Source organism: Coniophora puteana, assembly GCF_000271625.1.
Source record: "Coniophora puteana RWD-64-598 SS2 unplaced genomic scaffold CONPUscaffold_11, whole genome shotgun sequence".
NCBI lineage: Eukaryota > Fungi > Basidiomycota > Agaricomycetes > Boletales > Coniophoraceae > Coniophora > Coniophora puteana.
Window position 1 is genome coordinate 1,627,894 of NW_006913063.1, and position 26,402 is coordinate 1,654,295.

The 26,402-nt window shown below is 52.3% G+C and overlaps 8 protein-coding genes across 8 annotated transcripts; 5 read left to right on the plus strand and 3 right to left on the minus strand.

Annotated features, from left to right (window-relative positions):
* Positions 1 to 1,857: 1,857 nt before the first annotated feature.
* CONPUDRAFT_61353 (uncharacterized protein) lies at positions 1,858 to 3,958 on the plus strand (the record flags this gene model as incomplete). Its single annotated transcript, XM_007773556.1, has 10 exons — positions 1,858 to 1,967; positions 2,033 to 2,068; positions 2,136 to 2,313; positions 2,364 to 2,461; positions 2,528 to 2,765; positions 2,821 to 2,852; positions 2,909 to 3,328; positions 3,384 to 3,523; positions 3,590 to 3,670; positions 3,738 to 3,958. The coding sequence occupies 10 exons, from the start codon at positions 1,858 to 1,860 to the stop codon at positions 3,956 to 3,958; spliced, it is 1,554 nt and encodes a 517-aa protein (XP_007771746.1).
* A 2,227-nt stretch (positions 3,959 to 6,185) lies between these two features.
* CONPUDRAFT_109306 (cytochrome P450) lies at positions 6,186 to 8,353 on the plus strand (the record flags this gene model as incomplete). The annotated part of the gene is made up of 10 exons (XM_007774077.1): positions 6,186 to 6,351; positions 6,433 to 6,775; positions 6,833 to 6,981; positions 7,050 to 7,165; positions 7,222 to 7,347; positions 7,409 to 7,604; positions 7,651 to 7,732; positions 7,790 to 7,918; positions 7,975 to 8,118; positions 8,185 to 8,353. 10 exons carry the CDS (start codon positions 6,189 to 6,191, stop codon positions 8,255 to 8,257), a joined length of 1,521 nt encoding a protein of 506 aa, XP_007772267.1. The 3' UTR covers positions 8,258 to 8,353.
* Positions 8,343 to 9,605, minus strand: CONPUDRAFT_129018 (ChaC-like protein; the record flags this gene model as incomplete). Its single annotated transcript, XM_007774078.1, has 9 exons — positions 8,343 to 8,446; positions 8,500 to 8,577; positions 8,637 to 8,707; positions 8,760 to 8,793; positions 8,869 to 9,008; positions 9,064 to 9,117; positions 9,180 to 9,270; positions 9,330 to 9,400; positions 9,515 to 9,605. The coding sequence occupies 9 exons, from the start codon at positions 9,603 to 9,605 to the stop codon at positions 8,405 to 8,407; spliced, it is 672 nt and encodes a 223-aa protein (XP_007772268.1). The 3' UTR covers positions 8,343 to 8,404.
* A 1,183-nt stretch (positions 9,606 to 10,788) lies between these two features.
* Positions 10,789 to 11,997, plus strand: CONPUDRAFT_157157 (uncharacterized protein; the record flags this gene model as incomplete). The annotated part of the gene is made up of 1 exon (XM_007774079.1): positions 10,789 to 11,997. The coding sequence occupies one exon, from the start codon at positions 10,789 to 10,791 to the stop codon at positions 11,995 to 11,997; it is 1,209 nt and encodes a 402-aa protein (XP_007772269.1).
* A 165-nt stretch (positions 11,998 to 12,162) lies between these two features.
* On the minus strand, positions 12,163 to 14,078 carry CONPUDRAFT_92271 (diphthamide biosynthesis protein; the record flags this gene model as incomplete). Its single annotated transcript, XM_007774080.1, has 7 exons — positions 12,163 to 12,401; positions 12,483 to 12,711; positions 12,775 to 13,322; positions 13,375 to 13,541; positions 13,595 to 13,672; positions 13,733 to 13,851; positions 13,905 to 14,078. The coding sequence occupies 7 exons, from the start codon at positions 14,076 to 14,078 to the stop codon at positions 12,163 to 12,165; spliced, it is 1,554 nt and encodes a 517-aa protein (XP_007772270.1).
* A 960-nt stretch (positions 14,079 to 15,038) lies between these two features.
* Positions 15,039 to 16,599, plus strand: CONPUDRAFT_129023 (uncharacterized protein; the record flags this gene model as incomplete). Its single annotated transcript, XM_007774081.1, has 3 exons — positions 15,039 to 15,308; positions 15,436 to 15,744; positions 15,851 to 16,599. 3 exons carry the CDS (start codon positions 15,039 to 15,041, stop codon positions 16,463 to 16,465), a joined length of 1,194 nt encoding a protein of 397 aa, XP_007772271.1. The 3' UTR covers positions 16,466 to 16,599.
* A 4,193-nt stretch (positions 16,600 to 20,792) lies between these two features.
* Positions 20,793 to 22,363, plus strand: CONPUDRAFT_75737 (uncharacterized protein; the record flags this gene model as incomplete). Its single annotated transcript, XM_007773721.1, has 11 exons — positions 20,793 to 20,855; positions 20,911 to 20,944; positions 21,043 to 21,225; positions 21,267 to 21,317; positions 21,393 to 21,437; positions 21,491 to 21,567; positions 21,618 to 21,696; positions 21,752 to 21,826; positions 21,954 to 21,987; positions 22,043 to 22,082; positions 22,142 to 22,363. 11 exons carry the CDS (start codon positions 20,793 to 20,795, stop codon positions 22,361 to 22,363), a joined length of 903 nt encoding a protein of 300 aa, XP_007771911.1.
* Positions 22,364 to 23,329: 966 nt separating this feature from the next.
* CONPUDRAFT_146066 (glycoside hydrolase family 18 protein) lies at positions 23,330 to 25,307 on the minus strand. Its single transcript, XM_007774082.1, has 3 exons — positions 24,694 to 25,307; positions 24,166 to 24,632; positions 23,330 to 24,101 (listed from the first exon to the last, which is right to left on the minus strand). Exons 1-3 carry the CDS (start codon positions 25,146 to 25,148, stop codon positions 23,806 to 23,808), a joined length of 1,218 nt encoding a protein of 405 aa, XP_007772272.1. The 5' UTR covers positions 25,149 to 25,307; the 3' UTR covers positions 23,330 to 23,805.
* Between the last annotated feature and the right edge of the window lie 1,095 nt (positions 25,308 to 26,402).

The following is a 26,402-nucleotide window of genomic DNA, read 5'->3' on the forward strand; positions in this document are numbered from 1 at the left end:
CGGAGTTCTGGTAACATGTCACTGGCGCTTATTGGGGTGGCATTTATCTCATAGAAACCGTGGAAATCTGTCTACGGGAGACTGCTGCTCTAGCGCTCCCAAAGGCTGTATCGTCACGGAGTAACACACACCAGGATGCTCTTACGCTTCGCCGTCTAACAAGCAATAGGAGGTGAACAAGTGACTGTGCCCGCAGATCTATTTGTATTGTCCATTTGTATTAACATCGGGACTGATAGAAAACTCCAGATTGGGACCACTACTTGCGTCTGGTCTGTTAGGGGCTCTTCACTTCCTTCGTCATATCTTTCGTGAATAAGACGTCTGTCACTGTTCGAGAGCAGTGATTTGTTCTGACGTGGATGAACCGGATACGCGCGCACTGTTCAAGCAGTTCAAATAGTTTGACTGACGTTGGGACTTGTGTCACTCGCGGATTGCAACCAATTTCTCGACTGAGTATCTCTCTTGATGGGTGCATGCCTGTCCACACCTTAGGTATACGGTCTTCTGTACACAACCATGCGTACAGGCAAGTCATGAGGGTAAGATAGTCCAAATGTAGTAGGCTACTACTGAATTCAGACCGTGTCACGTTCCAAGAAGTTCAGGGACAGGTCGATATCCAAGATCTCTAAGTCGCCGAATTGGCAAGGGAGAAGACGGAACCAGTATTGTAGCAGTGTGACAGCCAGCCCCACCTTGTAGAAGGCCAGATCCTCTGATACCCCATGCCGCGGACGAGGTCGCGCCGCCGCTTTCGCAATAATTCCAAATATAAAGTCTACTGGCCAGGCGGTTCTTATTCGTGTGCACTGAGGCCGTAGTTGGAGGTAAATAAGAGGCGACGCCGCGATATGTGGACTTACTAGCCCAAATCTTGCGCGGAATAATCAAAAAGGAGTTTTATATTTAGTTAACTTATTAAATGGTAATATGAGAACACCTAAAATTAATTCTCTTCATCACGTTTCATAAGTGAGCGGCCATGTGTGGTTGCAATTTGTCCCCATCTTCGTACACAGTTTGTTGTTTGAGATGTAGATAGGAGTATGATATGCAAAACAGGCGAGAAAGACTGATAGCGGCCTGATGTCAAAGATCCGGAGGAAACGGGGCCTAAGGGCGTTATGATTGATGAGAAGGGGAGCGACAGACTGAGCTTATCTTCAAGTTGTCGGTTCAAATTTTGATAACCATGTCGTTCCCAGGCTCATACCCACTGGTATTTAGAGTGCTCTGGGCAAATCGTAAGGAAATCGTACTCAGCATGTAACGCAACGGGATGCAGTAGCGTAGTGTTGATAGAGACAGTGGTTGTGGCAAACGTCAAACACCAAATGGATAGCTTGTTCTTGACATGTTCCCTCGCACTCTCGCTCCTGAGTGTGGGAAACTTGTCCGATCGGTGTTTGAAATGCTGGCAGCCTAACACGAGCAAATATCTATACCAAGATATGTTTCTCTCATCACTACATCCTCGCAATATTTCCTAAAACACACGCTCTCGGGTCTCGCCGAAGCACTCAAAGGAGCGATGGCTAGGAGCCTGCGTGGTTCTTTGCGTCCATATGCATAGTACCGGCGCTCTTTGACAGAGATCATATAAAAACTTGATCCCGTCCCTTATTCGCTGCCTGCTTTGCCTCGATTGCTGCCCACTGTACCTCACGGCGTCAGCCCCGGCCGCTACCCTTTGCTCATCCTCCACCCCCTCTTCGCGTCATGTCCGAGGTTGGGCAGGTTGTTCAGCGTTCGTCCTACTCCAGAGATAAGGAAAAGCACCCCACCGATGTTGAGGAGAACAATGTCGACTCCTTCCCTCCAGAAGACGACGAAGAGTCCAAGAACGGTAAAATGGACCCTCTCCGCAAGAAGATGCGCACCATCGTCCTCATTGCGCTCGCCGTTCTTATCCTGGGCTGGTGGATATCTGCAATCGTTCTGAAGGCAACCAGGGACAGATGGTGCGTTCTGGGGTGTCTCTGCATCACGGCGAAGTGTACCGAACCGTGATGCCCATTGATCCAAGGCTCGTCCAGACCATCTTCGCCTGGTTCTTCCTGTTGTGGGTCCCAATATCTATCGTCACGGTAATTCCACTGTCCGCTGACCAGAACTGTACACGCATTCAGGGTCATCCTCTTTCGCTTCATCCCCGCCTCAGTCGTCTCGCGGCCCATCTCTGCGGTATGGATGCCCCTCATCCAAGAGCCATGGTACAAGCTCCCGCGCCCGATGCGCCTCACTATCGGCTGGCTCTGCCTGCTCGGCATCCTCTTCGGCTCTGCGTTCGGCTTCCCCTTGCCTGCTGTAAATATCCGTCCGTACATGTTATTCCCCCATGACTGAATGCGTACCAGGGCACAACCTACGGAGACCGTGTGATCTCTATCCTGGGCATTTTCGTGTTCCAGTGCGGCTTCTATGCCAGCTCAATGAAGAGGGCTGCTGTACCATGGTGGGTCCTCCTAGGTCTCGTATCTGGCATTTGACAGAGCCAAAACTGACTGAACTGTATGGAAAGGCCAACGATCATCGTTGGGTTGTTCTTGCAGCAGGTCATTGCGCTGTTCGTCATGAAAACTGGTGCCGGTTTGAAGCTCTTCACGTACATTGCCGACCTCGCGTTCGACTTCTTGACCCAGGCCTACGTCGGCGCTGCGTTTTTCTTCAACAGCGACGTCGTTACGCAGAATTTTTTCTTTGTCAACACGCTGTCCGCGATCCTCTTCTTCGTCGCGACCGTACAGATGCTGTACTACGTGAGTTATCTGAATCCCTCTTTCATACTGCGCGCTCACAAATTGTCTCTCATAGCTTGGAGTCATGCAATGGATCGTTAAGAACTTGTGCGTATCTGCTTTAAGGGGCAAAACTTGAAACGGTCGTTAACGTGACTATCCAGTGCCTGGGTCTTCTATAAAACCATGAATGTCTCCGGCGCCGAAGCCGTCGTTGCTGCCGCCTCGCCCTGGATCGGCATGGGCGAGTCTGCATGTCTCGTGAAGCCCTTTGTCGAGCTCATGACCGCCTCCGAACTGCACCTCGTCATGACGTCCGGCTTCTCGACCATCTCCGGCTCCGTTCTGAGTGCATACATCTCCATGGGTGTTCCCGCGCAGAACCTGGTCACCTCGTCAGTGATGAGCATCCCGGCCTCAATCGCGATTAGCAAGCTGCGCATGCCCGAGATCGACGAGCCCGTCACGCGTGGGCAGGTCATCATCGATCGCGGATTGGTGGACGACAAGGACAGGCCATCGAACGCGTTGCATGCATTCTCGAGGGGCGCGTGGTTCGGGTTAAGCATCGCTGGCCAACTCGTGTGAGTTGCTATAGCACATTCGCTCCCCGATTCGAGAGCTGACAAACGTGGATAGTGCAAATGTGCTGACGATCCTTTCGCTCGTTGCTGTCATTAACGGCGTCCTGACGTGGGTCGGCCGTGGATTCGGTATCCATGCTCTCACTCTACAGCTCATCCTCGGATACATCTTCTACCCGATTACCTTTTTCCTGGGTATGCCTTAGCCATTATCCGCATAGATCAGAGCAGCCTCTCACCCCGATTAATATCATCATACAGGTGTCCCCCGCAACGAAATCCTCATCGTGTCCCAGCTACTCGGCACCCGACTGATCGAAAACGAGTTCGTCGCATATGAGGGTACGTTGACTACCGCACTTAACTAGTCCCTGCTGCGATACTCACCACATCGTCTCCAAAAATCCAGCCCTCGCCGCTATCAAGGCCAGCGACAACCCTCTCTCCTACCGCGGCTACACCATTGCCTCCTACTCGCTCTGCGGTTTCGCCAACCTCGGATCGCTCGGTATCCAGATCGGTGTGCTGACCGCCCTCGCGCCCTCACAGGCCAAGACAATCACACGCATCGCCACCTCGGCGCTCATCTGCGGGTTCTTGGCTACGCTGCAGACCGCTGCTCTCGCGTGAGTATTTGACCTTCACAGCGTGACTATTTTCCGTGCGCAATACTGACTCTTTCGTTTCATTTACCTCTTTTCCTTTTACATGAAGGGGTCTACTCGCTTAATGTCCTAAATCGATGATTGTCACGTTCAACGCGTGGGATGATATCCCATTCTTTCCTGATATATAATCAGGTAGGATACTCACAAAAACTAAGAGGTCACAGAATACGGAGGCATGATTGACTGTGATATCAGGGGGTGGCTATCTGATAAACAACATATCTGTAATAGAATCCAGATCCAGATATCATGATACCAGCAACGAAATTAATGGCTCCCTTAGAAAAGAATCGAATACCTGACAGTACTCATCAACTTCATGGTCCTCCATTAGAGGTTGCGTATGATCCGTGCTTCTCATCGTAGGCCACCCACCGGAGAATTGGCTCTCTGTGGCAAGCAAAATGGTTGAAAGAGATGGTGCGAGTCTGAGAAACTATTTCCGGCTGAAGAATGACACTCATGGGTAGAGATATGAGGAGATACTATGAGTGGACTCGAGGGTCACTGGTTACGCCCCGGAAGGTAAAGACTTCACACAACGGAGTGCAAGAAACAAATGCGATATGTCGACGATAACATATTGAATGTACCTCTCCTAAGTTCGAAGGACTTATGAGAAAGCCGACACCGTGCATTGCCGTATCATGTAGAGAGACGCTCTAATGTTTCTTACTAGCCCCACTCATCGATCCCAGGACATCCATTCCAAAGCCACTTCTGGCTAACACGTCTTGAGAAATACAGATGTACCCACTCTTAATTTGTGTGGCGAGTTATTGTGGTTGATATTTAAAATCGAAGCTATGTACGCATATAAATTGCTTAATACTTTACCCAAACTTGAAACCTGAGGCCTGGTTTTGCATAATGGAGACACGTACCCCTTGTGTCCCTCTACCTGTAACAAACCTGTACGGACTTCATCCTGAGGGTTTCGCGGGACTAGAGCCGTTTCGATTTGACCTCGTGTGGAGGTTTTCGCAGGTAATTCAGAGCGAGGGATGTACGAAGATGGCTCTCATATGCCTGGTATCCGTCCAGGTCGCGCGCCACAAGAATACGGCTACTGAAGTTGAGGTGGCAATGCCACTTGTGGCGTTTCATGAAGTTGGCCGGGAAACAAAGGAATCGGAATATCGGCCGTGAGGACAAATATTCTAGGAACATTACTGTGGTGTCTTGGTTTTGTCGTTAGGGATATAGATTTGCCAGCAAACTAAGCATTTATGACAACCATATTGCGCTGTTCGAGTGCAGGACTTAACCGAAGAACGATCAACGATAGAGTCGGGAAAAGCCGATGAGAAAGAACCAGAGGTGTGTTCGCCGTCGAGAAACCTTGCACGAGTGTGAGTCGACGTTCTTAACTTGGCCGTCAAGCCTTCTTCACCCGTTACTTGGTATCTTCACTATCTTTACGAACACTCTTGGCTTGATCCTAGGAACCCTGTTTCAGATACCTTTCCACGTTGTGGAATGGAGAGTTTTCCCGGGTATGGAGGTAAACAGACGTGGCATTTTTGCGTCAGATTTTCATGCCTGTCATCAAGCCTGAAGACCGTCATTGATAGTAGTCAATCGCTGACCTGGGCTATCAGAATTAGATTTTCTCTTCGATGCTTGCACCATGACACTATCATTCTGAGATCCTCGTACAATGGTCAAGAAAATATTGTTCATTGCCCGGAGGGTCAAAGCGGAGCACAGGCACCGTTTTGTAATTCCGTTATCTACTACCTACGCATGACAGGTGGTCTCGCCCATATATAGCTGATCAAGTACTGAAACTGTGTCCTATATATGTTTCTGCATCTGCGCGGCTACTTGTCGATGGTCAGCTGGAAGTGTACATACCGTATGGGTACTCATCCACGTCCAAAACGCGTATTCGGTATGTCCAAAACGGGGCCCTTTGAACGTCAATACATTCTATCGGATCCACGGTGCCTGTCGCGCCATGAATATGAATCCCGGTTCCATACCAACTCCGGCTCCCACCGGTGAGCATTCTAACCGCCTGAGGTCTTCGTTTGCTTTCGCATCCTTGGTGCTCCATGTGGATGACGATTGCCTATAAGTATCAGACTGACGGTCAACAATTCGGACCATCTTCTCCTAGCATCTCTTTCTACTCATATCTATCTTCAAGAAAAGCAAGTATGTCTACTAAACTTGTCGTCGATGCATTAATGCTTTTGGTTGGAGCATACTGTCTCAAGCGCCTCGCGAGCTCAAGGAAGAGGTCGTTGCCGCTCCCACCTGGGCCAAGGCCGCTTCCGATTATTGGGAATCTTCTTGACGTCCCTTCCGAATCTCCGTGGCTGACTTTCGCTGAATGGAAACACCGCTTCGGTCAGTCAGCTTATATACCTATTGCACTTTGATAATTTCCTCACTAACTTTAACTTGTCAATTATGAAACGCACGCCACAGGCCCGGTATCCTCTGTCTCCATCCTGGGCCAACGCACTGTCATCCTCAACACCCTTGCAAGCAGCACCGCGTTCTTCGACAAGCGCGGCGCTGCTTACTCAGACCGCCCGCAGCCGACGATGGCATGCGAGCTCGTCGGGTATAAGGACAGATTGATGATCTTCCTCAATTATGACGCTCAGTTCAAGCACTTCCGCACGCTCATTCGGCCCGTCATGGGATCGCGTGCGGCAGTCGCGCAGTATGGTCGGGAATTGGAGAGGGAGGCGAGGAGATTTGTGCGGGATGCCATGACGTTGGAGAACGAGGAAGATTCTAGAGAGCTGGAGGTACTTATTCGAAGGTAGGAGTTGTGTTGATATATTTCTGGTATGATGGCTAAGAAGTTTGATTTCACTAGAACGGCGGGTTCAATCATCTTGAAGATCACGTACGGATATGAAGTCCAAGGAGCAAACGACAGACTTGTGAAGGTGGTTGAAGAGGCCATGTCACATTTCGCACATGTTACTACGCCTGGAGCGTTCCTCGTGGATAGTATACCTTTCTGTGAGTCACATCTTGACTAAGTGGTCAACAACGTGACTCTGAGGACTGAATACATCGGTGCTCTGCAGTGAAGTACATTCCCGAATGGATACCTGGAATGTCGTTCAAACGAACTGCCAAACACTATGCACAGTCCTTCACGAAGATGATTGAGTATCCATACCGTACTGTGAAGGAACGAATGGTGAGCTCAAGTCTTCTATAATGCGAAGCCACGTCAGTTATTGATACCAATTCCAGGCCACGGAGGATGCACCTCCCTCCTATGTCTCAAACTTGCTCTCTGAAAGGCCAGACATTGACGTATCAGAGGAGAACGACATCAAGCTATCTGCTATGGCGCTATACGCAGGGGGCGCTGATACCGTCAGTTTTCAACCGTTTCGCAATTCCACTTACTCGAGAAACTCATGTTGCACGCAAACAGACCGTATCGGCAGTCCATAGTTTCTTCCTTGCGATGACGCTTCATCCCTCCATCCAGCGCAAAGCGCAAGAGGAGGTCGACGCCATCGTGGGTGCGGATAGGCTCCCGACATTTGAGGACCTTGAGCACTTGTCATATGTAGATGCGGTGTGTAAGGAAGTGTTGAGGTGGCTTCCTGTCGTGCCTTTGAAAGAGTGTGTTGTAACAGCGGGAAGCATGCCGATAGTGATGACACTCCGCAGCGATACCGCATATATCAACGGCGGACGACGTATACGAGGGGATGATCATTCCAAAGGGGACGCAACTGATTGCGAATCTGTGGTGCGTAGTGCTGATGTTTCCCATGAGCTGTCACATCCCTTTAACCATGTTGACCAGGGAAATGTTGCACGACGAGGAGACCTACCCGGATCCGCACACGTTCAACCCCGAACGCTTCTTCGGTTCAGGTGCAGACGGGAACCCCCAACTCGATCCGCGCACGATCTGCTTTGGGTTCGGGCGGAGGTGGGTCTCAAATGTTACTTACCTCGAGAGCCATTTTCGATGACGACGTAACGAAGGATATGCCCTGGTCTACATCTTGCGTATCCGTCGATGATGCTTGAGGCTGCGACGGCGCTCGCGACGCTCAATATCGGCAGGGCGACCGACAAAGACAAAAATGAGATCGTACCAGAGGTTAATATTCTTCCTGGTACGATATGGTGAGTTCTGGCACCTTTTATATCCTAGAGGGGAATGCTGAGGCGAGTCGCGTCGGGGGCGGTCAGTCATCCTATCCCTTTCAAGTGCAAAGTTACCGCTAGGTCCGAGGAAGCGCGGGACCTCGTGCAGGAGATTTAGAGGCGCGCTGCCTGAAAGAGGAGCTGAGCGCTGAAGTAGGCTGGTTTTTGAACGATCCGGATAGGGATTTGGTTCGATCGAGGTTCTAATTTGAGCGACATATGGCAGCATTCATGAATATACTTGTGTTTCCATCATTGAGATCTACTAAGTGTCTCCGAGCTTGCTATCCAGCTCTCGTACCCTTGCCTTTGACCCAATAAGCGCGTTGGTAAGCAGGACATGCAGCGAAGAGGACACACCTCCAGCGCAAACAAGTGCGCGTCTCTCGATGCTGGGGAGAGTTTATGCACTGCCTCCGCGAGCTGGTATAGGTAATCCTATTTAATCGAGTGGTTTATATACTGTGTCATTGCTCGCAAAGATGATCGGACCTCACCTTGTTACGTCCAGATGGACCGATCGACTGCCAGATGTGGTGTGATAACTTATCGAGAGGCTCAGAACCGGCTGTGAAGCTGGTTTATGAGTCGTTAAAGTTGCAGTAGCAGGAATAACCTACTGAATGCAGGGTTGTCGGGTCGTCCGACATAGCACTGAATATCAGCCCAAAACTCAACGTCAGCTTGCCACTCCCCTCCGAAACATCACAAATAGATTATATAACGCACGTGGCAGTTGTGAATCACGATGCGTGCCTCACCGTCTACAATGTCATAGATGTCCATTGTTTCCAGGGTATAACCGTTCTTATGCTGCCAATTAGAGGATACCAGCAATATCATTGAATGACTTGCCCTTTCGCGGTGGTCTTTTTGTACAAAACAAAGGTGAGGGGTGGCTTCACGTGTGTTTGAAGAGCTTACCTAGGTATGCGCGAGCTTCCTTCTCGTGTACAGGATCTATGGTATACGCAATGCCTATGTCGATCCCAACGAGTATTGAGTTCATATACATCCTCGTGAGAATATACATCCCATACCCCACACAGTGTCATCGTCAGGATACGGATCACTTGCGGAGTAGTGGTCCCAATCTTCCTTGTGGATTAGAGTGACTGCGCGTCCCGGATTCTAGTCATTCGAAAGTCATTTGTCATTCAGGGATGGGTAGGGTATAACATAGTGTGTACCTCGGGCGTCCCTCGATGATGATGAGACATTTGAGAAAATCGACGAACGTAGCCTTTGATAAACCCGGGGCCTGTGAAGCGGAATGATTATATATGGTAGAAGGAGCTAACTAAACGTCTAGGACTTACGCTACTTCAGAACGAAAGGAGGTGGAGGCGGCTTCGCGGAAGCTTGTTATCAGTACTGTGATTCACCAGACCATTCTCATAACGCACCTTGAAGATGAGGGATCCATAACCGAAGACAGTGAACGGAGGTATTTGAGGGATCGTCATCGTAGGCAACGAAAGAACCAGAAGTAAGCTGGGAGGCGTTATATGGATGTATAGGCAATGCGTTGCATCAGGAGCGAGTGCGATGGCGTGTTTAAACGCGTCTTAGTCAGTGAACAACTTGGCCAATCGCAAGTGACGTGGACTCGGGCAAGACTCGGGACCGCATGGAGGACAAGCCACCGAGTGTGAATCTTCCTTCAAATGCGTAGAAACAGTTTCGACGGGCCATTGGAGATATGATAGAGACACATCGAGTCGGTTACGGGAGGTTTGAAGAGTATTGGCCAAGGTATCGGGGCTGACGCTGCTTAGCGCTGAGCCCAGGTGTTTTGGATGTTGTCGACGACGGTGGGAAAGAGCGTGTCGGGAACACCCGAAGCGTGTCACGGACCTGTATCTCCGAGTCGCGAGATTCCGTCCATCTATGTTTCAAACTTCAAACGCGTCAGATTCTCGCTCTTCGTTTCTGATCCTCCCAAGCTCGTTCCTTTTGAGCACATGGATCCTTTTCATGACTCATAGCAACATTCGGTGAACAATGTGCGCACGCTCATACCATGTGACCCCCCTGAGCCCTGGGGCCTGAGCCTGACCATCACAGCGCTCAAAATGCTTTCTCCGTCGCGGTTACCGGCTCACCTGCACGCAAATGGCCTTGTGTTCTATCAGAAACAGCGAACGTTCCATTGTACGTGTCCTCGTGCACCCTTGCATCACCCGGTGAACTGACGAATAATTACATTAGTGGCACATTTCCGCAGCTGTTCACATGGCGAGCGTCATTGTCTCTTGTTCCAACAGAACTGTGACATCAACGACCTCCTTTTCGTTCTGATCGATTCTTGAACTGAACTTCACCTCGTTTGGTCCGCCGAGTCCGAGTCAACACAGGGTCATTGAGTCAAACTTACAGCAAGTACAAGGTGAGGCGTTCGCCCCGATCAAACCTGGTGCTTAATAGGTTGCACAGCCCGCCCCTTCTCCCGCATACAGCGTGTATAAGTACTGAGCTACAGACCTGCTCCCGTCCACATCTCTCTTCCTCCCTCGTACGCTCGCCCTCAGTCTTCAATAGCCTTTACTTCGCTCCACTGTGGCTTTTTTCAAGTTCTGCCTCCCGTTCCTCCACCGCTCTCGTCCTCGCTCTACAACCGCCACCGCCACCGAAACCAGCAGTACACGCATGACACTCTCCGTCATGCAACTGGTGTGCGACCACCCTCTGTCCACGAACTACGAAAACGACACACACGACGCCACCACCACTCCCGAGCCCGAGCTCAGCCCGAGCCTCAGCCCCTCAGCGTCCCTGTACCACACCATCCTCGCGAGATACTTCCACGCGTCCCACCAGAGCAGTGGCACCCCCGGGCCGTCGCACCAGAGCGCAAGCATCAACACGGGGCAAGCGCTCGATATGGCGCTCTACATATGCCAGATTCCACCAGCGGACAGGGGCGCGCCCGAGCACGCGTTTCTCGAGCGCGTCGCCGCTGTGGTCTCGCTGGACCTGTACAAGCGCCCGGGCGGACACGCGCCTGCAGCTTGTGGGGCGCTGTACACGGGCAGCGAGGAGGAGGTGGAGATAAAGGTCGAGGTCGATGTGAAGGTCTATCGGAATCGAAGTCGCGTGCGGACGGCGTCTGTATCGGCGTTATGCAAGGGAAAGGAGCTGACGAACGGCGACTCGGATATCGATGGTGATGATGGGACGCCAAAGGAACACTGGGACGTCACCGTGCACTGGCCCAAACCCCCGCGCGAGCGTGTATGTCTCTGCAAGCGCGACCAAGCGTGCACATGCGACCAGCTACAATGGACACCCTCCCAATCCATCAACTTCCGCAACGACCGCTGCTGCCTCTCCAATTCCAACCCCAACCCCAACCCCACTTCATTACCATCTCCCACCTCAGAGACCGAGAACGCACCATGGGAGTCCGAGTCGGACCTCATCACATCCACGACATTCACCGCCACACTGCACGACCCCCTCGCACGCACATACTTCCTGCACTACGGACACACCGAGCCCATGCGCACCCTGCTCGACGACGCCGAGCGCAAAGCGATCAACGTCGCCTCCCTCCCGTCCCAAAGAGCAGGCGACGGCTGGGCGTGCCTGTATCACCGCGCGCTCGAGCGCTTCCTCGCGGCGTGCTGCTGCAACCTCGCCTGTTCCCCCGCCTCGGAGCACATTCTCACCTCCGGCGGGCTGGTTTCGCGCCGGGAGGACTTTGATAGGGTCTGGAGAGGCACCGTCGAGGGGAGGCGGAGGGCGCAGCCCGAGATCGCTGAGCTGAAGCGCTTTTCGTACAGTCCGGTTGGCGGTAACAGTGCGACTGCCCCCGCCGGGCCGGGGCCCTCCAAGACTCCAGTCAAGAAAAAGTGAAAGTCACCCACTGACTTGTAATGTACTTAGATGATACACTAGGCTCGATGTAATACACCATACTTATTGTGAGCATTCCCAGCACTAATATTAAGCACCGTGCATGTCCCAGCGCAACCCATTTGTGAACCCGAAAGCAGTCAATGCCTCTAAGTATTGGCGCTCTCACTTGCCCACCTCCACATCCTTCGAACCCAACCTCCGATCGTCCCCATACCCCCTTGCAATCCCGCTACGCCCCTGCTCCAGCACACTCGGCGCGTCCTCGCCCACACGCGCCTCCAGACCCTGGTACGTCCTCGACTGCAAATACAGTGCCGCTGCGCTGTCCGCAAGCGTTGCGACCGTCCCGTTTTGGTTCCGCAGGACGATGGCGCTCGGGTCCATGTTGCTTGCGCTGATTCCTGATAGCGATTTGGGCTCGAATTTGGGGTCTGAGCCGTGCTAATATGAGATGCGCCAGCGGTGTGGGAGGAGGAACCCACCTCGGAACTGCCGTGCGCTTCTGTATTTGCCAGTGACGAGGGAGAACGAGGGGCGGTCTCTGTCCTCTTCATCTTCGTCGCCGTTCACGTCGCGTTCCTCGTCAGTTCCTAAGGCCTTGCTCTCCGCGAGGAGCTGCTCAAAATCGAGGACGTATCTCCCCGTCCACGTTCCCTCCGGCATAAGCGCAACCTCAAGCTCAAACGGTGTCACAATCGGCTTGAAGAACTCCTACAAACCACCTCCACTTTATAACGCCCATCGCATGTACAAGATAGACGATAGCGAACGCACCTTCGACTCCACCACACTATTCTCCGGACACGCCACAAGCACAAAACACTCCACCTCCATAAAATTCGCGAGCTTCGCCGGATTCAGCTTCCCGACCGAGATCGTGTAGCTCTTCTTGCGCGCGCGCGCGAGCTGCGCGCGGAGGTGCGCGATGAGCGGGAGGTACGACGCGACGCCGAGCGTCCCGACGAGGATGCCGAACACGTCTGCGTCGCGCGCTTTTTGGACGGCTGCGAAGCGGCGCATGAGTAGGCGGTTCGATTTTGGGGATTCGAGGCGCGTGGAGGAGGCAGAGGAGGAGGGGTCGTAGGAGTAGACCTGGGAGGAGGAGTGTGTCATGAGGAGGTTTGTGAGCCCTAGGGACTCGGGACCGATGTAGAGGATTGTTGAGGGTGGCGCCTCGGTGGAGTTTTCAGGAGAAGAGTCTGCTGCGTCTGTTGGCGGCGCTGGATTGGCGACGGGCGGGTCGAGACGCGTGGGGAGTAGGTGGCAGGTGATCTCGACGGGGAGGTCCTGGGTGCTTTCTCGTAGCTTGTCCAATATCTCCCCTACATTCTTATCGTGAAAATGCCATGACCGGGTACATTGATTAAGACTGGCCTGCGCGATGGTGATACGCAACATCATATCTAAGCGCCACCCTGTTCTTGCCTTCTGATTCCTCCGGCGGCGGCAATGCCCGCACGAGGGCTGCGAACTTGTTCACGCATTGGTCGACGTCGATCAGCTTCTTCCCGAAAACGTATATTACAGGCAAGCGGTACGTCCTGAGGAAACGGATATTGAGCTTAGATGGAGTACGGTCAAGGTTAGAACGTACTGACTCATGCACGCGTGCCCGTAATGTACCATGAGGTCTGCATCGACATGCTGGGCGGCCACTTCGTCCACGCAGCAGCTGAGTGAAGCAGATGAGGATTAGTGCCGAGTGCAAAGAGGGTAAGAGAACGGGATCGACCTCCCGTATGAGGTGTCAGCCAAGACGTATAGATCGCGGCCTGGACCAACTCTCTGCTTCAGGAGACGAAAGATGGGTACGGAGTCGTGGAGAAGCTCATCAGGGAACTGGAGAGCAATCTAGACCGCCACACATGAGTTCGTGACCGATAACATGGGGATGAGAAACTCACCTGGCTGAATCCTCCATTCAAAATCGCCTGGGCCGTCCTCTCAATCTCGTAGAACGTGCTGAACTCGTCCGCGGAGAGCTGGTCGGCGGTGTGATCGATGTCGACTTCTAGGGACCTGGCGATAACTTCTGCACCCGAAGGGGAGAAAGCGGACGTGATTGGATCAGAAGACATGGCGACAGGCGGACGTTCGTTGAAAAGTAGGAAGAGGCGCGAAGGAGCAAGCTTGAGGGGCGCTATTGATCGATGCGATCCAAGGGAGCGCGTGGAAAATTGAATGTAAGAATGTCTCTATTCGCCGGGCCAATCGAAATCCAACCTCGGTCGCAGAAGAATATGGGGTTTTGGATTTGAATGACCTCGGGAGATAGTGAAAGAAAGAGAGGAAGGGGGACTTCTGGTGGAGGGAGAAACGTAATCTTATCGCGGGAAGGGGTCGGGATGTGGCTGTGCAATACAGCGTGTGGTGGAGCAGTCGCGCGTCACAGACAAGCGAAGTCGTCAAGTTGGAAGGTCTTCATCCAAAAGGCCAGACTCAAACATCACTTATCTCTCCCTGACAAAGACCGACCAGCCCACCAAAACATTCAAAGGTGAGGCCCCTTTCTTATCTATCCTTTCCATCGCGCCCCTCACTCCAAAATGTCGGCCAGCACGACTCCTTACCCAAAGTCACTGCCCCTTCGGACAAGCGGCACGGGTGTCTACGCGAGGCGCTCGTCCCGCTCCTTCCTTACCCTCAATCCCGCTGACACTCCTCCTACTCCGAGGCTTGGCCCACCAAGGCTTTCGCCTTTGTCATCTTCTCGTCTCGTCTTCACCACAGCCGATTCTTCTGATTCTTGTCCCGACGCGCCTTCAAGCTACCAGCGACGCGTCCGACCCGTTACACCTCCGTTATCAGCTCCTTCTCACACACCCGCATCAAGTCCTCCATCTTCACTACCAAGCCCACCCAAGAACTCCCTTCCGCCTGCATCGTTCGGGGACGCCGAGTGGCATTACACCAACAACATGTCCATCCCCCCACCTCCCTACCACATTGCCGCCAACCCGGCCCGACCACACATCCACGTGGCTGACACGCCCAACCACGCTTCGCCAACGCGCACAGCTCCACCCTTCAGAGAGCTCATGAGCACCGACAACGAGACGGAGGACGAGCAGGCGCCCATATACACCACGCGTCGTACACGGAGCGCGCACGAGCTCGTTCGCAACGGCCCCTCCGGCAGCCGGCGCGACAGCACCGATCCCGTTGCCCGCTCGAGCGGGCTTCGCTCGTTTATCAATCTCGGAGACGGTCTCAGCTTCCGTAGCCGGAGCTCGACCAAGGTGAACTATGTCACGACTACACCCGGACAGAGGGGGCTCGGGGAGACAGAGACGGAGACAGATGAGCCAGTGCGTTCCTTATCTTTTGCTTATACCGAGTTATGTTTAGCTTACTATGCTTTTCGACGCGCTTCTTTTACTTTGTTTGATTGCTCTTATGAACTTCTTCGCGGCTTATCTCGTATCTGCCACACAGTCCCGCCACCTCCCAAACACGCGCATACTTCCCGCCTCAGAACCGCTCGTGCCCCCACACCTCGTCACAACCATCCTCTTCGAATCGTCGCGCCTGCTTGCTGTCGTACCCGCTCTTCTGGGCGCCACGCTGAACGCATGGGCGCTCTACTCGCCTCCGGGATCCGACTCAGAGTACTGGCACTACGGGCGCGATGCACGTCTAGCTCACCACTCGAACGACGGAGGCACTGGTGGGGTCCCTAAATGCGCGAATTGGAGCAGAGGCGCGCTGCCCGACAGGGGCGACTACTTCCTCGCCGTGCTCTGGGTGCGTTCTTCGCTTGCTTCCCTGTTCATTCTCATTCTCATCCTCGTTCTCATCCTCGTTCTCACACCCATACCCATACTCATCCCCGCACTCCGCCCTCCCACAGGCCCTTCTCACAGCCCACCAATGCCTCGCACTCACCACCGGCCTCCTCCACCGCTGGCGCGCACTCTACCCCCCGCTCTCCACCCTCATCCGCCTCCTCGCGCTGCAAGCCATCTGCTGGCCCGCCACACACACCACCCTCCAGATCCTCGGCGCCCTCGGCGGCGGCGCGCCCGCGCTCCTCGCGCGCCTGCACGCGCACGCCGCGCTGAACATCATGGAGGCGGAGCTGCTGCGCTGGACGACGGTGCGCCCGGCCGTGTGCTGGGCCGTTATAGGCAGCACGACGTGCTTTAGCAGGAGCATTCAGATATGGGTGACGAGCAACCTTCTTCCTCCGGCTGGCGCGAAGCCTAAGCCGTTGTTGTCGCCGTCGAAACTCTCTTCTTCTTCTGCTGGTGCTGGTGCTGGTGCTGAGCCCCCGTCGGGCGCGGGGCGGTTCAAGATGAAGTGGAAGCTGAAGAACAGCGCGCATGCGATCGCGGGTGCTGGTGCGCCGGGCGGGAGACGCTGGGACTGGGCGGTTGTTGGGCAGACGTGTGTGCTCCCTGCGGGGTGTCTGTATTTCGTGATGGCATGGGTGGACGCGTGGAGGCGGGAGATGGGGAGCTGCTAGATTAATTGCGTGTCATGGGATGGCTCCGGGCTTGTGTTGCGACTGGCTCCGCTATACCAGGTGGCCCGGGTGTGGACGGTTTTCGTTTTCGTTTTTGCGTATCTTGTTATTCTACTCTGTTGAGTAACTGCTTCATCAGGCATGTCTTCGAAGTATCATGATAATGCATAGCATGCTTCGAAGAAGATATCCCAAACCTTGGGTTGTTATTTGCCTCGGGTTTTGCCTGTGATCGCCGTGTCCAGTGATGTATGTGGGACTGTGAGCTACTCGGTACTCAGAACGGACGCGCGGTACGCCGCGTTGTCCGTTTACCTGAGCGTTTTGGCAGTACAACTCCTTGATTGCCTTGATCATCAATAGTGCATTAACACGCGCCTGATGGGCGTGCTGTATTGCTTATCAGGATCAATCTGTACACGGCAAAGTGTTGCATGTCACTTAAGGTCATTCCTTAGTATGATCTTTTCAAGGTCCAACCAAACCGCAAGTCACACTCAGCAGCTTTAGTAGCATGGTTGCGGTAGAGAGGGCTCCACAATACTTTGATCTGTTTGACGGAGGATACTACACGTTATAATGACACCGATCGCACGTTATCAGTGTATTTGGAGAAACCGATTGCCTGAGGGAGCAGCTGATGATGGGGTTGTTTCAGGCTTTCAAACAAATGCTTTATCGTCATACCTGCTGGCATTGAAAGTGGAGCGGGTGTCCTTTATAGTCCGGCGAAATCAAGCACCTACAAGCTTAAGCTCCCACAGTGTACTCGCCGCAATCCCTCCATTCATTGTGTATCTCGGGGAGCTCAACCACGGGTGCCTATCCCCTCAACAATTTTCCATATTTTTCTCTACTTCCACATGGCAGACACTCTGATATCGGAGCTTTTGGTGACGCAAGCAATGGGCTACGCTTATAGTAAACTTGTCAATGTGATTTATCTTGAAACGACGGGCTGATTACGACTGATTAGTGTCCACACTTACTCTTGTGATTTATGACTATGGTAGGTTTCACTCAGTCACTTCAGCGGACATGTGTCGAACACTGAGACATACCCTAGTCTTGTGTTTGCCCCAGGAGGTGGGAAAATATGGCGCTAAGATACTTATGAGCGGCAATCATTTAACTTTTCCGTTTCACGTTTAAGCAGATTGACTCTGTATGGGTAAGTTTTAAGCCTTTCAGCTGGTATGCTTCTGTTCAATTATTCCGCAATATCGCTTTCCTCCCAATAAAGCACAAAAACCCTCGTTCTTCGGCAGCTGTCCTATACGGTGTCGTAAGTTCATACTTGTTAACAGTCATCCCAAAGGCCTAACTTCTGTAATAAGCTGCGCTATGGTGGTCTGTTGACGGCAACGTACGTATCAGCTGCCTTTTAAACTGTACAATGACCCAAAGTCTAAAAATGAATCAGATCATTTTTTAGTATGTCCGACACTGTTTTGATGTCACAGCATTTTTTTAACACCACCAAGTAAACGGTCTCAATACAGTCATGTCGAATGAGGTGAGCAGCTAAACTCAAGCTGGTTTATTGTTGCACAAATAACGCATCACCTCAGGTGTAGGTGTCTTCCACTCAGACTTCTGTGCTTGAGACTCATCTAATTTCCCGGCCATTCAACTCCCATGTCAAACGCTAGTTGTTGGTTTCATTTTCTTCATACTATAGCATTATTTTCTAATCGAATTTATGAGTAGGTACCGCAACATATATTCTTGGAGAAATAAGTGTGAACCTTTTGGTCGTGACTTTGCAATGTGAGTAACTGTTGACATACCATACATCCTCGTGGCCTTAATACACTGCTCGAAAGGGGCAATGGTCATGCGTCTTTACGCATTATATAATGGAAGCAGACTGGTTCTAAGCGTGTTTACTGGGCTGTTACTGGTAGAAATCTCTGCTGGTGGAACCATATTAGCTGTCGCGTATCCTAAAACCCGTGAGTTTTCTCTCTCCCTCCTTCACTTATCAAATTTGATACCCTTGATTAGTGATAGATACGAGCACAATGGGGTACAACTCATGTTCTTTCAGCGGTCCTTTGAAACTGCCCTCCTGGTCAATATCCATTGCCGAACTGCTTCCTCTCGTCTTTCAGACCAGTATTCTGGCGGCAACATTACACCGCTTCAAGGTTTACTGCAAAGAAAGTCATCAGCGGTTAAGCTTAAAACTGTGGCTTAAAGATGACCTTACGGTCATTATTACAAGGGACAATCTCATCTTCTACCTTGTGTGCGTACCTCATCTTTTAATCCCTATTCGAAAAACTCATTCTCATCCAAAGCTCGTCTATTCCCATCTTTTTCAACCTACTGTATTGGATTGGATTCAGTGAGGTACTCTCACGCCATTGCTAGTAAAATAGCTCGCGTGTCTGACATGCACAATAGGGGACTAGCGTGGCAATTGGGATCACCATTGTCGCGGCATTTTTATCACTATGTCCAGCCATTATCGGGCCGCGGGTTATTCTCAACGTCAAGGGATACGGCGCACCTTTGAGATTATCTCGCGGAACGCTGATATGCAGTCAATCTGGTGATACGAACGGTATAGGACTTGACGTTCATGTTGCCATTTGTAGGGACTCGGAGGCCTCTCAATCAGTAAGCCGCGGCTACACTGCATGAGAAAGACCTTCAAGTGAAAGAGAGCAGCTCGAGCGGATTATCCGCAACTGTGTTGATACTTGAATCAGTTTGATACCTGTCCGTGGTGTACGTTATTTGTGTAATTAGTAAATGTTGATGTCGAAAGGCTAGCAGAGTTAACGTGTAAGAGCGCCAAGAAAGAATACCTACGGAGTCCCCTATACGATGCATATCAACGTTTTGAAGGCCAGATTTGAGGATAGACGTACGGACGTGTGTTATCAGTATGATAAATGGTGATTTTTTTTTATTTAGAAAATTCAACGTTTGCCTGCGGTATAACTTAAGTTACAAAGGCCTTTATCTGCTGCTGCCGTCTGTCACATTTGCGATTTGCCGTTCATTTCGGCCTTAAGTACTATACAATTTGATGAACCACTGACGAGCCTCGTCGTCAGATGAACGGCTAAATGTGAACACGCGGTTTATTTTATCAAGAGCGAGAACGCTAAGGCCAAGTGCCTCGAGCTTTCACGATAAACCAATCCTAGAACAATATGCTAGTTTGTTGACCATGCATCATGCATCGTGACACTGCAGACAAACTGTGATTTTTCTGTTACAAAAAGTGATTGAAGAAGGCGGACAGATGGAAGCCTTTTTAACCCATCTTTTGCTGTGCGAAAAGTTGCTGAAAAGTTAAACTTTTCCCTCGGAGTTTGCAGTTGTGAGTGGGGAATGGATATAAGCACATCTAAATCAGGAAAGTAAATACCAAATGCGGTAACCCATACATTTTACCAGCGCAAAATTGACGCAAACGTCGGCTAAAAGAATACCTTTTCCTGTGCAAAAAAGGGTCCCAAGACTCGGAGGAAAAGGCTTTCATCTCGCTGCTTCTTTCTCTCGATTTCATCCCGGGTAAAATCGTGCGGTGTGATCGACTCGAACACAAGCGAAAAATATTGTATCGGAGATGGAAATAGTGCAATATCTTTTCTACGTCACTTACACAGCGTAATATGAACACAGGTCACCGGCCACCAGAGCTCAGCGATTCTCCAACTTTACTAACTTGCATCAACGGATTATCTACTCTGGCTCGCTCTTCTCGTGATCTCATACTATAGCCTGACGAAAGGAACTGTTGGTACTCATAGTCCCATGTTCGCGCTTAAACAACCCACTCCAATGGGGAGGCCTTGCTTCTCCGGTTCATTAGCGTTGTCGTCTCAACGACGAGGCCTGGGAACGGCTCCCGTACTCTGTAACACCCTACCAGCATTCGGTCAATCAAGCTCAAGTCTCCGTCACGCTCGTGCTCATAATGATTCGCCAGTCTATACCGCTGTGAGAGCTTCCTTCATCTATTCCAAGAATAACACAGCGACGTTCTCAGCGTCAAGCCCTTCCTCTCTCGTTGATCTACTACGTGGGTAGAGTAATAACTCATTTGGTCTATCGCGTCCAGTTGGTAAAATTATCGCTTCCGGAGGCTTGATGCGACATGCCCCACATAGGCGGAATTCCCTTAACTGTAGTCTGGGGCTGGCTGTGTCAGCCCACCAGCCCACAGCTGGCACAACTATACTGTCCCGGAAGAATGGATGGCCCAATGTCGCCAAGAAGCATGGTGGCCGACGAGTTGATACCCATATAACGAGGTCATGAGAACTCCTCTGCCCCGTTCCCTTCTCATCTCCCATTCTTTCACCCTATGTCGGCTCCGGCGGCCAGCAAGGCGTTGATAAATGAAGTTATAGGAAAGCGAACCAGGGCGGTAAGTCACTTACCACTCTCGCTTGCTTCGCGCTGGTTTAACGACCTGTTTGCAGTGTGCCAATGTCCTTTGCGATAGTGCTGTGAAAGGTACTGAATCCCGTACTTCAGTCGCAGGTTTTGTTCTCTTGGTACGAAACTCCATTTCGCTGAGTATCTGGGGAAATATTGGGCTAAATGCTGTTTAGGTATGCGACTACTGCATCACGGCTCACCAGGAGGTGTGGAATCGACTGCATTATGTTCTCAAAATACGACCGCGCTCAGAATTGATATAGGCATATTGGCTATGGGAAGAGAGATGGACTTGGGGATGGTTTATACTGTCGCCCGATATTTCCCATTTCCCGCTTTGGCGTTGGCTATAGTTGGTAGGTGACATTGAGTCCGTATGCCTCATGAACTGCTCCAGTGCTCATGACCCTTGAAGGAGCATTCGAGGCGGTGGCTTTCAAGCCGGGGTGTGTGTACTATACATATCGATTCTGGTGACTAGTGAATTGACCGTGACATCGATACTACAAGTGTAAGCAATCAGACATTTCGACCTTCATCCACCTCGCCACTATCCTTGCAGCGGAAGGTCAGTTTTTGCGCCAATGGCTACCCAGTTAATGCGTCTGAATGTTGTTTTAGGGCTCCTTATGATGCGAATTTGGGCGTTCTGGGATTGTAGTCGTCGATTGCTCACTGTTCTCCTCATTATCGCTGTGGTAGGCCATCCTTCGTATCTGAGCGAACGGGTTCCTGCTGATGGTCACAGATCTTTGTTGGTCTTGCCATTGGACTGACCGAATACGTGAACTGCATTCTTCCAAAGCTGAAACCGCCCGCTGAAACCTGTACGTATGATTCTTGACTTTGAACTAGCATCCTGTAGCTCAACATCCTTACCAGCCCCAGGAACGTGCAGTTTCCCAACGGGTCAGGGTAGCTCGATTCAGTATGGATTTCTGGTGGTATACGAGCTAAGTAAGTCTCCGTCCATGTTGCCAACTAACCGCTAAGTTTCATCTCCTATTCTAGTACTTTAATATTTAGCGATGGTTCACTCATCACCGATCCACACAGTCGCGGCTCATAAATGCTGTTTACCGAGATACAATCGTGTACGTGTTCTGCATGATTGATAAGTAAGCGTTGCGCTATATTCCGCATGAGAGGCTCGCTGACTTGCTTGGTCGATAGGCTTCTCTTTAGCAAACATCTTGAACACCATCGTATCCCAGTGCGTGTGATCAGCCTGTGCAGTCTGACATATTGTTGATGATTATGGCAATGTACCAGGCTTATCACAATGAGTACTTCGACAGCCTGCAGCTTGCGACGCACAGCGCCCCCAGCGCGCGGATCTTCTTCCACATCCGCGAGAGCGCTGAAGAGATTCGCGCCCGAGCATTACCAAGCCATTTGTCGACTTTCCGAGTCGCAACCCCTGTGATCACTAGGAACAGTGTCCGTAGGTCCGATGCCGAGAGAATGTTAGACGACGTAATTGTGATCGAATAAATAGAGGGTGCTATCCGTTTGAATTGGTTGTAAACCAGGTGAAGAAGGACAAATAAAGAAAGGAGAGTAAAAAAGTACTGTGCTTGATTGAAACCCCTTGCCTCTACACGCTCGTCTTTACACGCTCTTTGCCCTCCAAGTCCTTGTCTGCTAGCACGCATCACGCACGGGCATGACTGTACCTTAACAGATGCAGTGGGCCCGGCACCGGTGCGTCGCGCTGTGGGACTTCCAGCGCAATCCCAGCGCAGCACCTGAACAAGCAACGACAAGGACGACAGGACAGAATCCCAGCTCCCGGACAGACAACCGCTGAGAATGACTAATCAATCAAGAAATAGTCCATGACGAGGTGCTTACCGGCCCGGGACTGTAGCCAGTAGTATCCCACAACGATGGCTTCAGGGTAAACTCAGTGTTGTGCTAGTAGCAACAAGAGTACCCAGGCACGGTACCACAAAGCTAATAATGTTGACCAAGTTGCTGCTGTTACCTACATGCAACATTCGAACACCGCTCGGACCTCATAATACCGTAGCAAGCAATAGAATAATAACAAGATTGGATAGACGCAAGAGTTAGGACATAAAATTCACCAGTGTTTTCACCGACCTAGCAGTATCCAATGGGCTCAAGTGCTCTGAAGTTGGTGGTTAGAAGTTGACCAGGCCCGGCGAGAAAATTGGCCGCTGGCGCGGGTAACTTCCGAGTCCGCCGGTGCCGAAGTCGTCGTCCCTGGCTGCTGAGCGGAAGCAATTTTCATTGGCGATGCTAAAGACCTCGCGAGGTGAGCCTCGGCGAGCATACATACAATGTGCTCGACGAAACACCCAACCTTCCACGACACGTACCCACCAGAACCCGAAATCACACAAACACCATCCTACTAAAAACAATACAATTCACCCCGGTGAACGTATATATGTATTGCTACACACCGCAACTACCAAATGAGCGCGTAATGATGCATGATGACCAGCGTATACCTTGATACGAATAAAGACAGCAAGCGAGCGAGAGAGGTAAAAACATAAAACACCAAAGCACCGAACCACCCAGTGGATAAAGATAGCAGTAAAAAAGAGAGCGGGATGACCGACATGCATCCGTGCGTGGTATGAAAACAGTGAGGGAGAACCAATCATGCAATGCGAGAGACCCAAAATGCAGGAGAGATGATGATGCAGAAGGCCACGGAGTCGATCCGTGACCTCGAGGAGCGGAGCGGGACGATGAGGATGAGGGTGAGGATGCCTAGGGGAACCATGCAGACGATGCGATGCTGAGGCCAGGATTACCAGCCCGCCCGGGCTCGCCGGGGGGAGACGTGTGCGCTATGGTATCGTGACGGGGTCATTTTCGTAGGCGTGTGTGCGGACGGAAGGAAGGAGAAGGGAGAGATTGGTCGAGGGAGGAGATGGGGAGGAGAGCAGAAGACGCATTTAGGCAGCAAAAGCCGACCCTTGGACGGCCTTGATCCACGCCGAGTCGGCCTGGGGGTACTCCCAGCTCATAACGCCAGCGTTCCAGCCCTTGCCCTTTGCAGTGGCAATGCACGAAGCGAGAGCGCTGGTGGACATGAAGCCGCCGTTGGTCTGGTCAGCCTGGGTGGCAGGCTTGCCGATGACGATCTTGTCGAGGGGGACACCGGACTTGGCGATCTCGAAGACGGACGAGTTCGGGAACGTGGAGGACGACTTGGTGAGGAGACCATCGCAGCTCTCGTAGTCAGAGTTCTCTGCAAGAACATCGCATTCAGCGTTCGGCCGCGAGAGACTTGAAAAGCAGAAAGGGAGACTCACGGTTGTAGAACTGGACATTGTACCAGTCAATCATGCTGCCCACAGCCTTATCGACCGCGAGGTAAGCACCAGACGGGTACGTCGGAGCACCGCTGAACCACGGTGCGACGGGCGCGTGCGTGAAAGTGTACTGACCCGCGGGGAGCTTCTTGCGGAGCTCAGTCGTGAACTTGATGAGCCAGTTCTCCGCGGATCCGTCCTTGAGGTTGATCGCCTGGAAGTCCTCGTAGTCGATGTCGACGCCGTCAAGGTCGTTCTGCGTCACGAAGGTCGCAAGGTTGTCTGCGGTCGCGACGGGGTCGGCGCCGCCGGTGGTGGGCTGCTCGGTCGAGCCGAACGCAGACACCATGAGCTTGATTCCGGCAGCCTTGTACTCGGCCTTGGTCGACTGGCGCGTCGTAGCGTCGAGCTGGGACCAAGTGGTGGCTTGGTCAGATGGGCCGGTGGTCATCCAGAACGAGAGAAGGCTGTAATGGCGAACACTGTTAGCGCCCGTGGCGAAGGAGAAGAGCGAGGGCAAGCACGTACAAGGCGTTGAACCCATCGAGGTCAGAAGCCTTCGGGGGACCGGTCTCGCCAGAGATCCACGCGTCGCTGTAGACGACCCAGTGCGGACCAGAGCCCGAGCCCGAAGAGCCGGTGCTCGTGGGTGCTGCGCTGCCAGAGCTGGTGGGGGTACCAGAGCTGGAGCCGGTACCGGTAGGGATAGCGGTGCTGGAGCCAGTAGGAACACCAGTGCCGGTGGGGGCACCGGAGCTAGAGGAACCGGTGGGTGTACCAGTAGGGAGACCAATGCTGACGGAAATGCCAACGCTGGTCGGGATGGGCAGACCACTGGCTGCGCCAACGGCGGGCGAAACGCTGGTGCCGGTGGCAGTGCTGGTAGCGCTCGAGGAAGAAGCGGAGCACCTCCTGTGGAGAGGGAGGGCCGAGGCGCCAATAACGGCGGTGAAGAGAGTGAAGAACGAGGCGAAGCGGGCCATTATATGCGAGTATGCGAGTGTGATATGTGTGAATCTGCGCTGCAGGAGACGGTCGGTTGGTGTCGGTCAGACGTAAAAAGACAGAGGTAAGGTAAAGATAGTCGGAGGAGAAAAGAGGGAGAGGAAACCCCGAGAGCGGGACGTGTGGGCGGGTGGTGGTGGGCGGTACTAGGTACTTGACCTGGGGGAGGAAAATCTCGGACGGAAGGTGTCCGCTCTTATAAGGTCGTACTCGTCGGGGACCGCATATGGAAGGCGACAAGAAGCCCGAGATGACGGGACTACTGCATCCGATTATCCCTCGAGGTGGAGACGGTCAGAAATGAACGGGGTGTGGAGCTTCATATCAAGAAGAGCAGACGGTCACGGCGGCGCGTCGCCGAGCGGTGAGATTGTGCCGTCCTGTCCAGCGCACAGAGCGTAGACTGTATACCATCCCCGGAAGGTCCTAAGCTCGTTCATTGTTCCCATCTGATCTCCGTGCAGCGCATTGAAGTTGAGGCGGAAAGAGGTTTTCATGGTCATGGTGCATCGCGAGTGCAGTGCACCGGGCAGCGCTCGAAAACTTCCACCGGCGTCATCACCCAAAAAGGCAACCCGCAAGTTCGGGCCCTTGACACGGTGGAGCGGTCCTTGTCCTCCATCCGACTGGGGATTGACCGCGACTGACGTGAAACAAGAAAGCATCGCACTCAAAATGGATGCGCAAGTATGGTCCCGCGCGCGCACGTTGCCATTGTCGAAAATTTCGCTGACAGTTGCTGCGGCGTAGAAGCCATCAAAACACATTCTCACTTGAGCACTTTAGCACAGTTCGGGGGCGGTCTTTGCAAGCGCGTTTTGTATTGGCTGGAGACCTCTGGAGACCTCTGGAGACCAACTTCAGGGCCAAAGAGCCCCGGAATGCAAGCGCCAAATTGCTCCAGTTTCAACGTGGATGGATGATCGGATGATCGATCTCCGGTGGCAGCGTCTTATTGTCCTGTGGCCCAAGCATGGTGCTCACCTGCTCATATCGAAGATTCATGCTTCCCTCTCCGCGGGGTATGAATGAAGCATACGTACCTTCAGCGCCGTAGAGGCAAGGTCAGAGAACACCCTAAAACGAGGGACGGTGGGCAGCTGCTGCTTCAGAGCTCTCTCGAAATGCTCCCCGCCTTGTTAGAAGGTCCGAGCTCGAGCTTCTGCGCAGTTTTTCAGCATGTCTTGAGCATGTCCTCCGCACCGCAAAGAACAAAACCATAACCAAGAAGG

What these genes read in the sequence shown, in the direction of transcription:
- CONPUDRAFT_146066 (XM_007774082.1), bottom strand. Translation starts at nt 25,148, where the DNA reads ATGGCCCGCTTCGCCTCGTTCTTCACTCTCTTCACCGCCGTTATTGGC. An exon ending in CTCGATGGGTTCAACGCCTT is followed by an intron (nt 24,633 to 24,693) that starts GTACGTGCTTGC and finishes TCGCCATTACAG; the next exon opens with CCTTCTCTCGTTCTGGATGA. An exon ending in CAATGTCCAGTTCTACAACC is followed by an intron (nt 24,102 to 24,165) that starts GTGAGTCTCCCT and finishes ATGTTCTTGCAG; the next exon opens with AGAACTCTGACTACGAGAGC.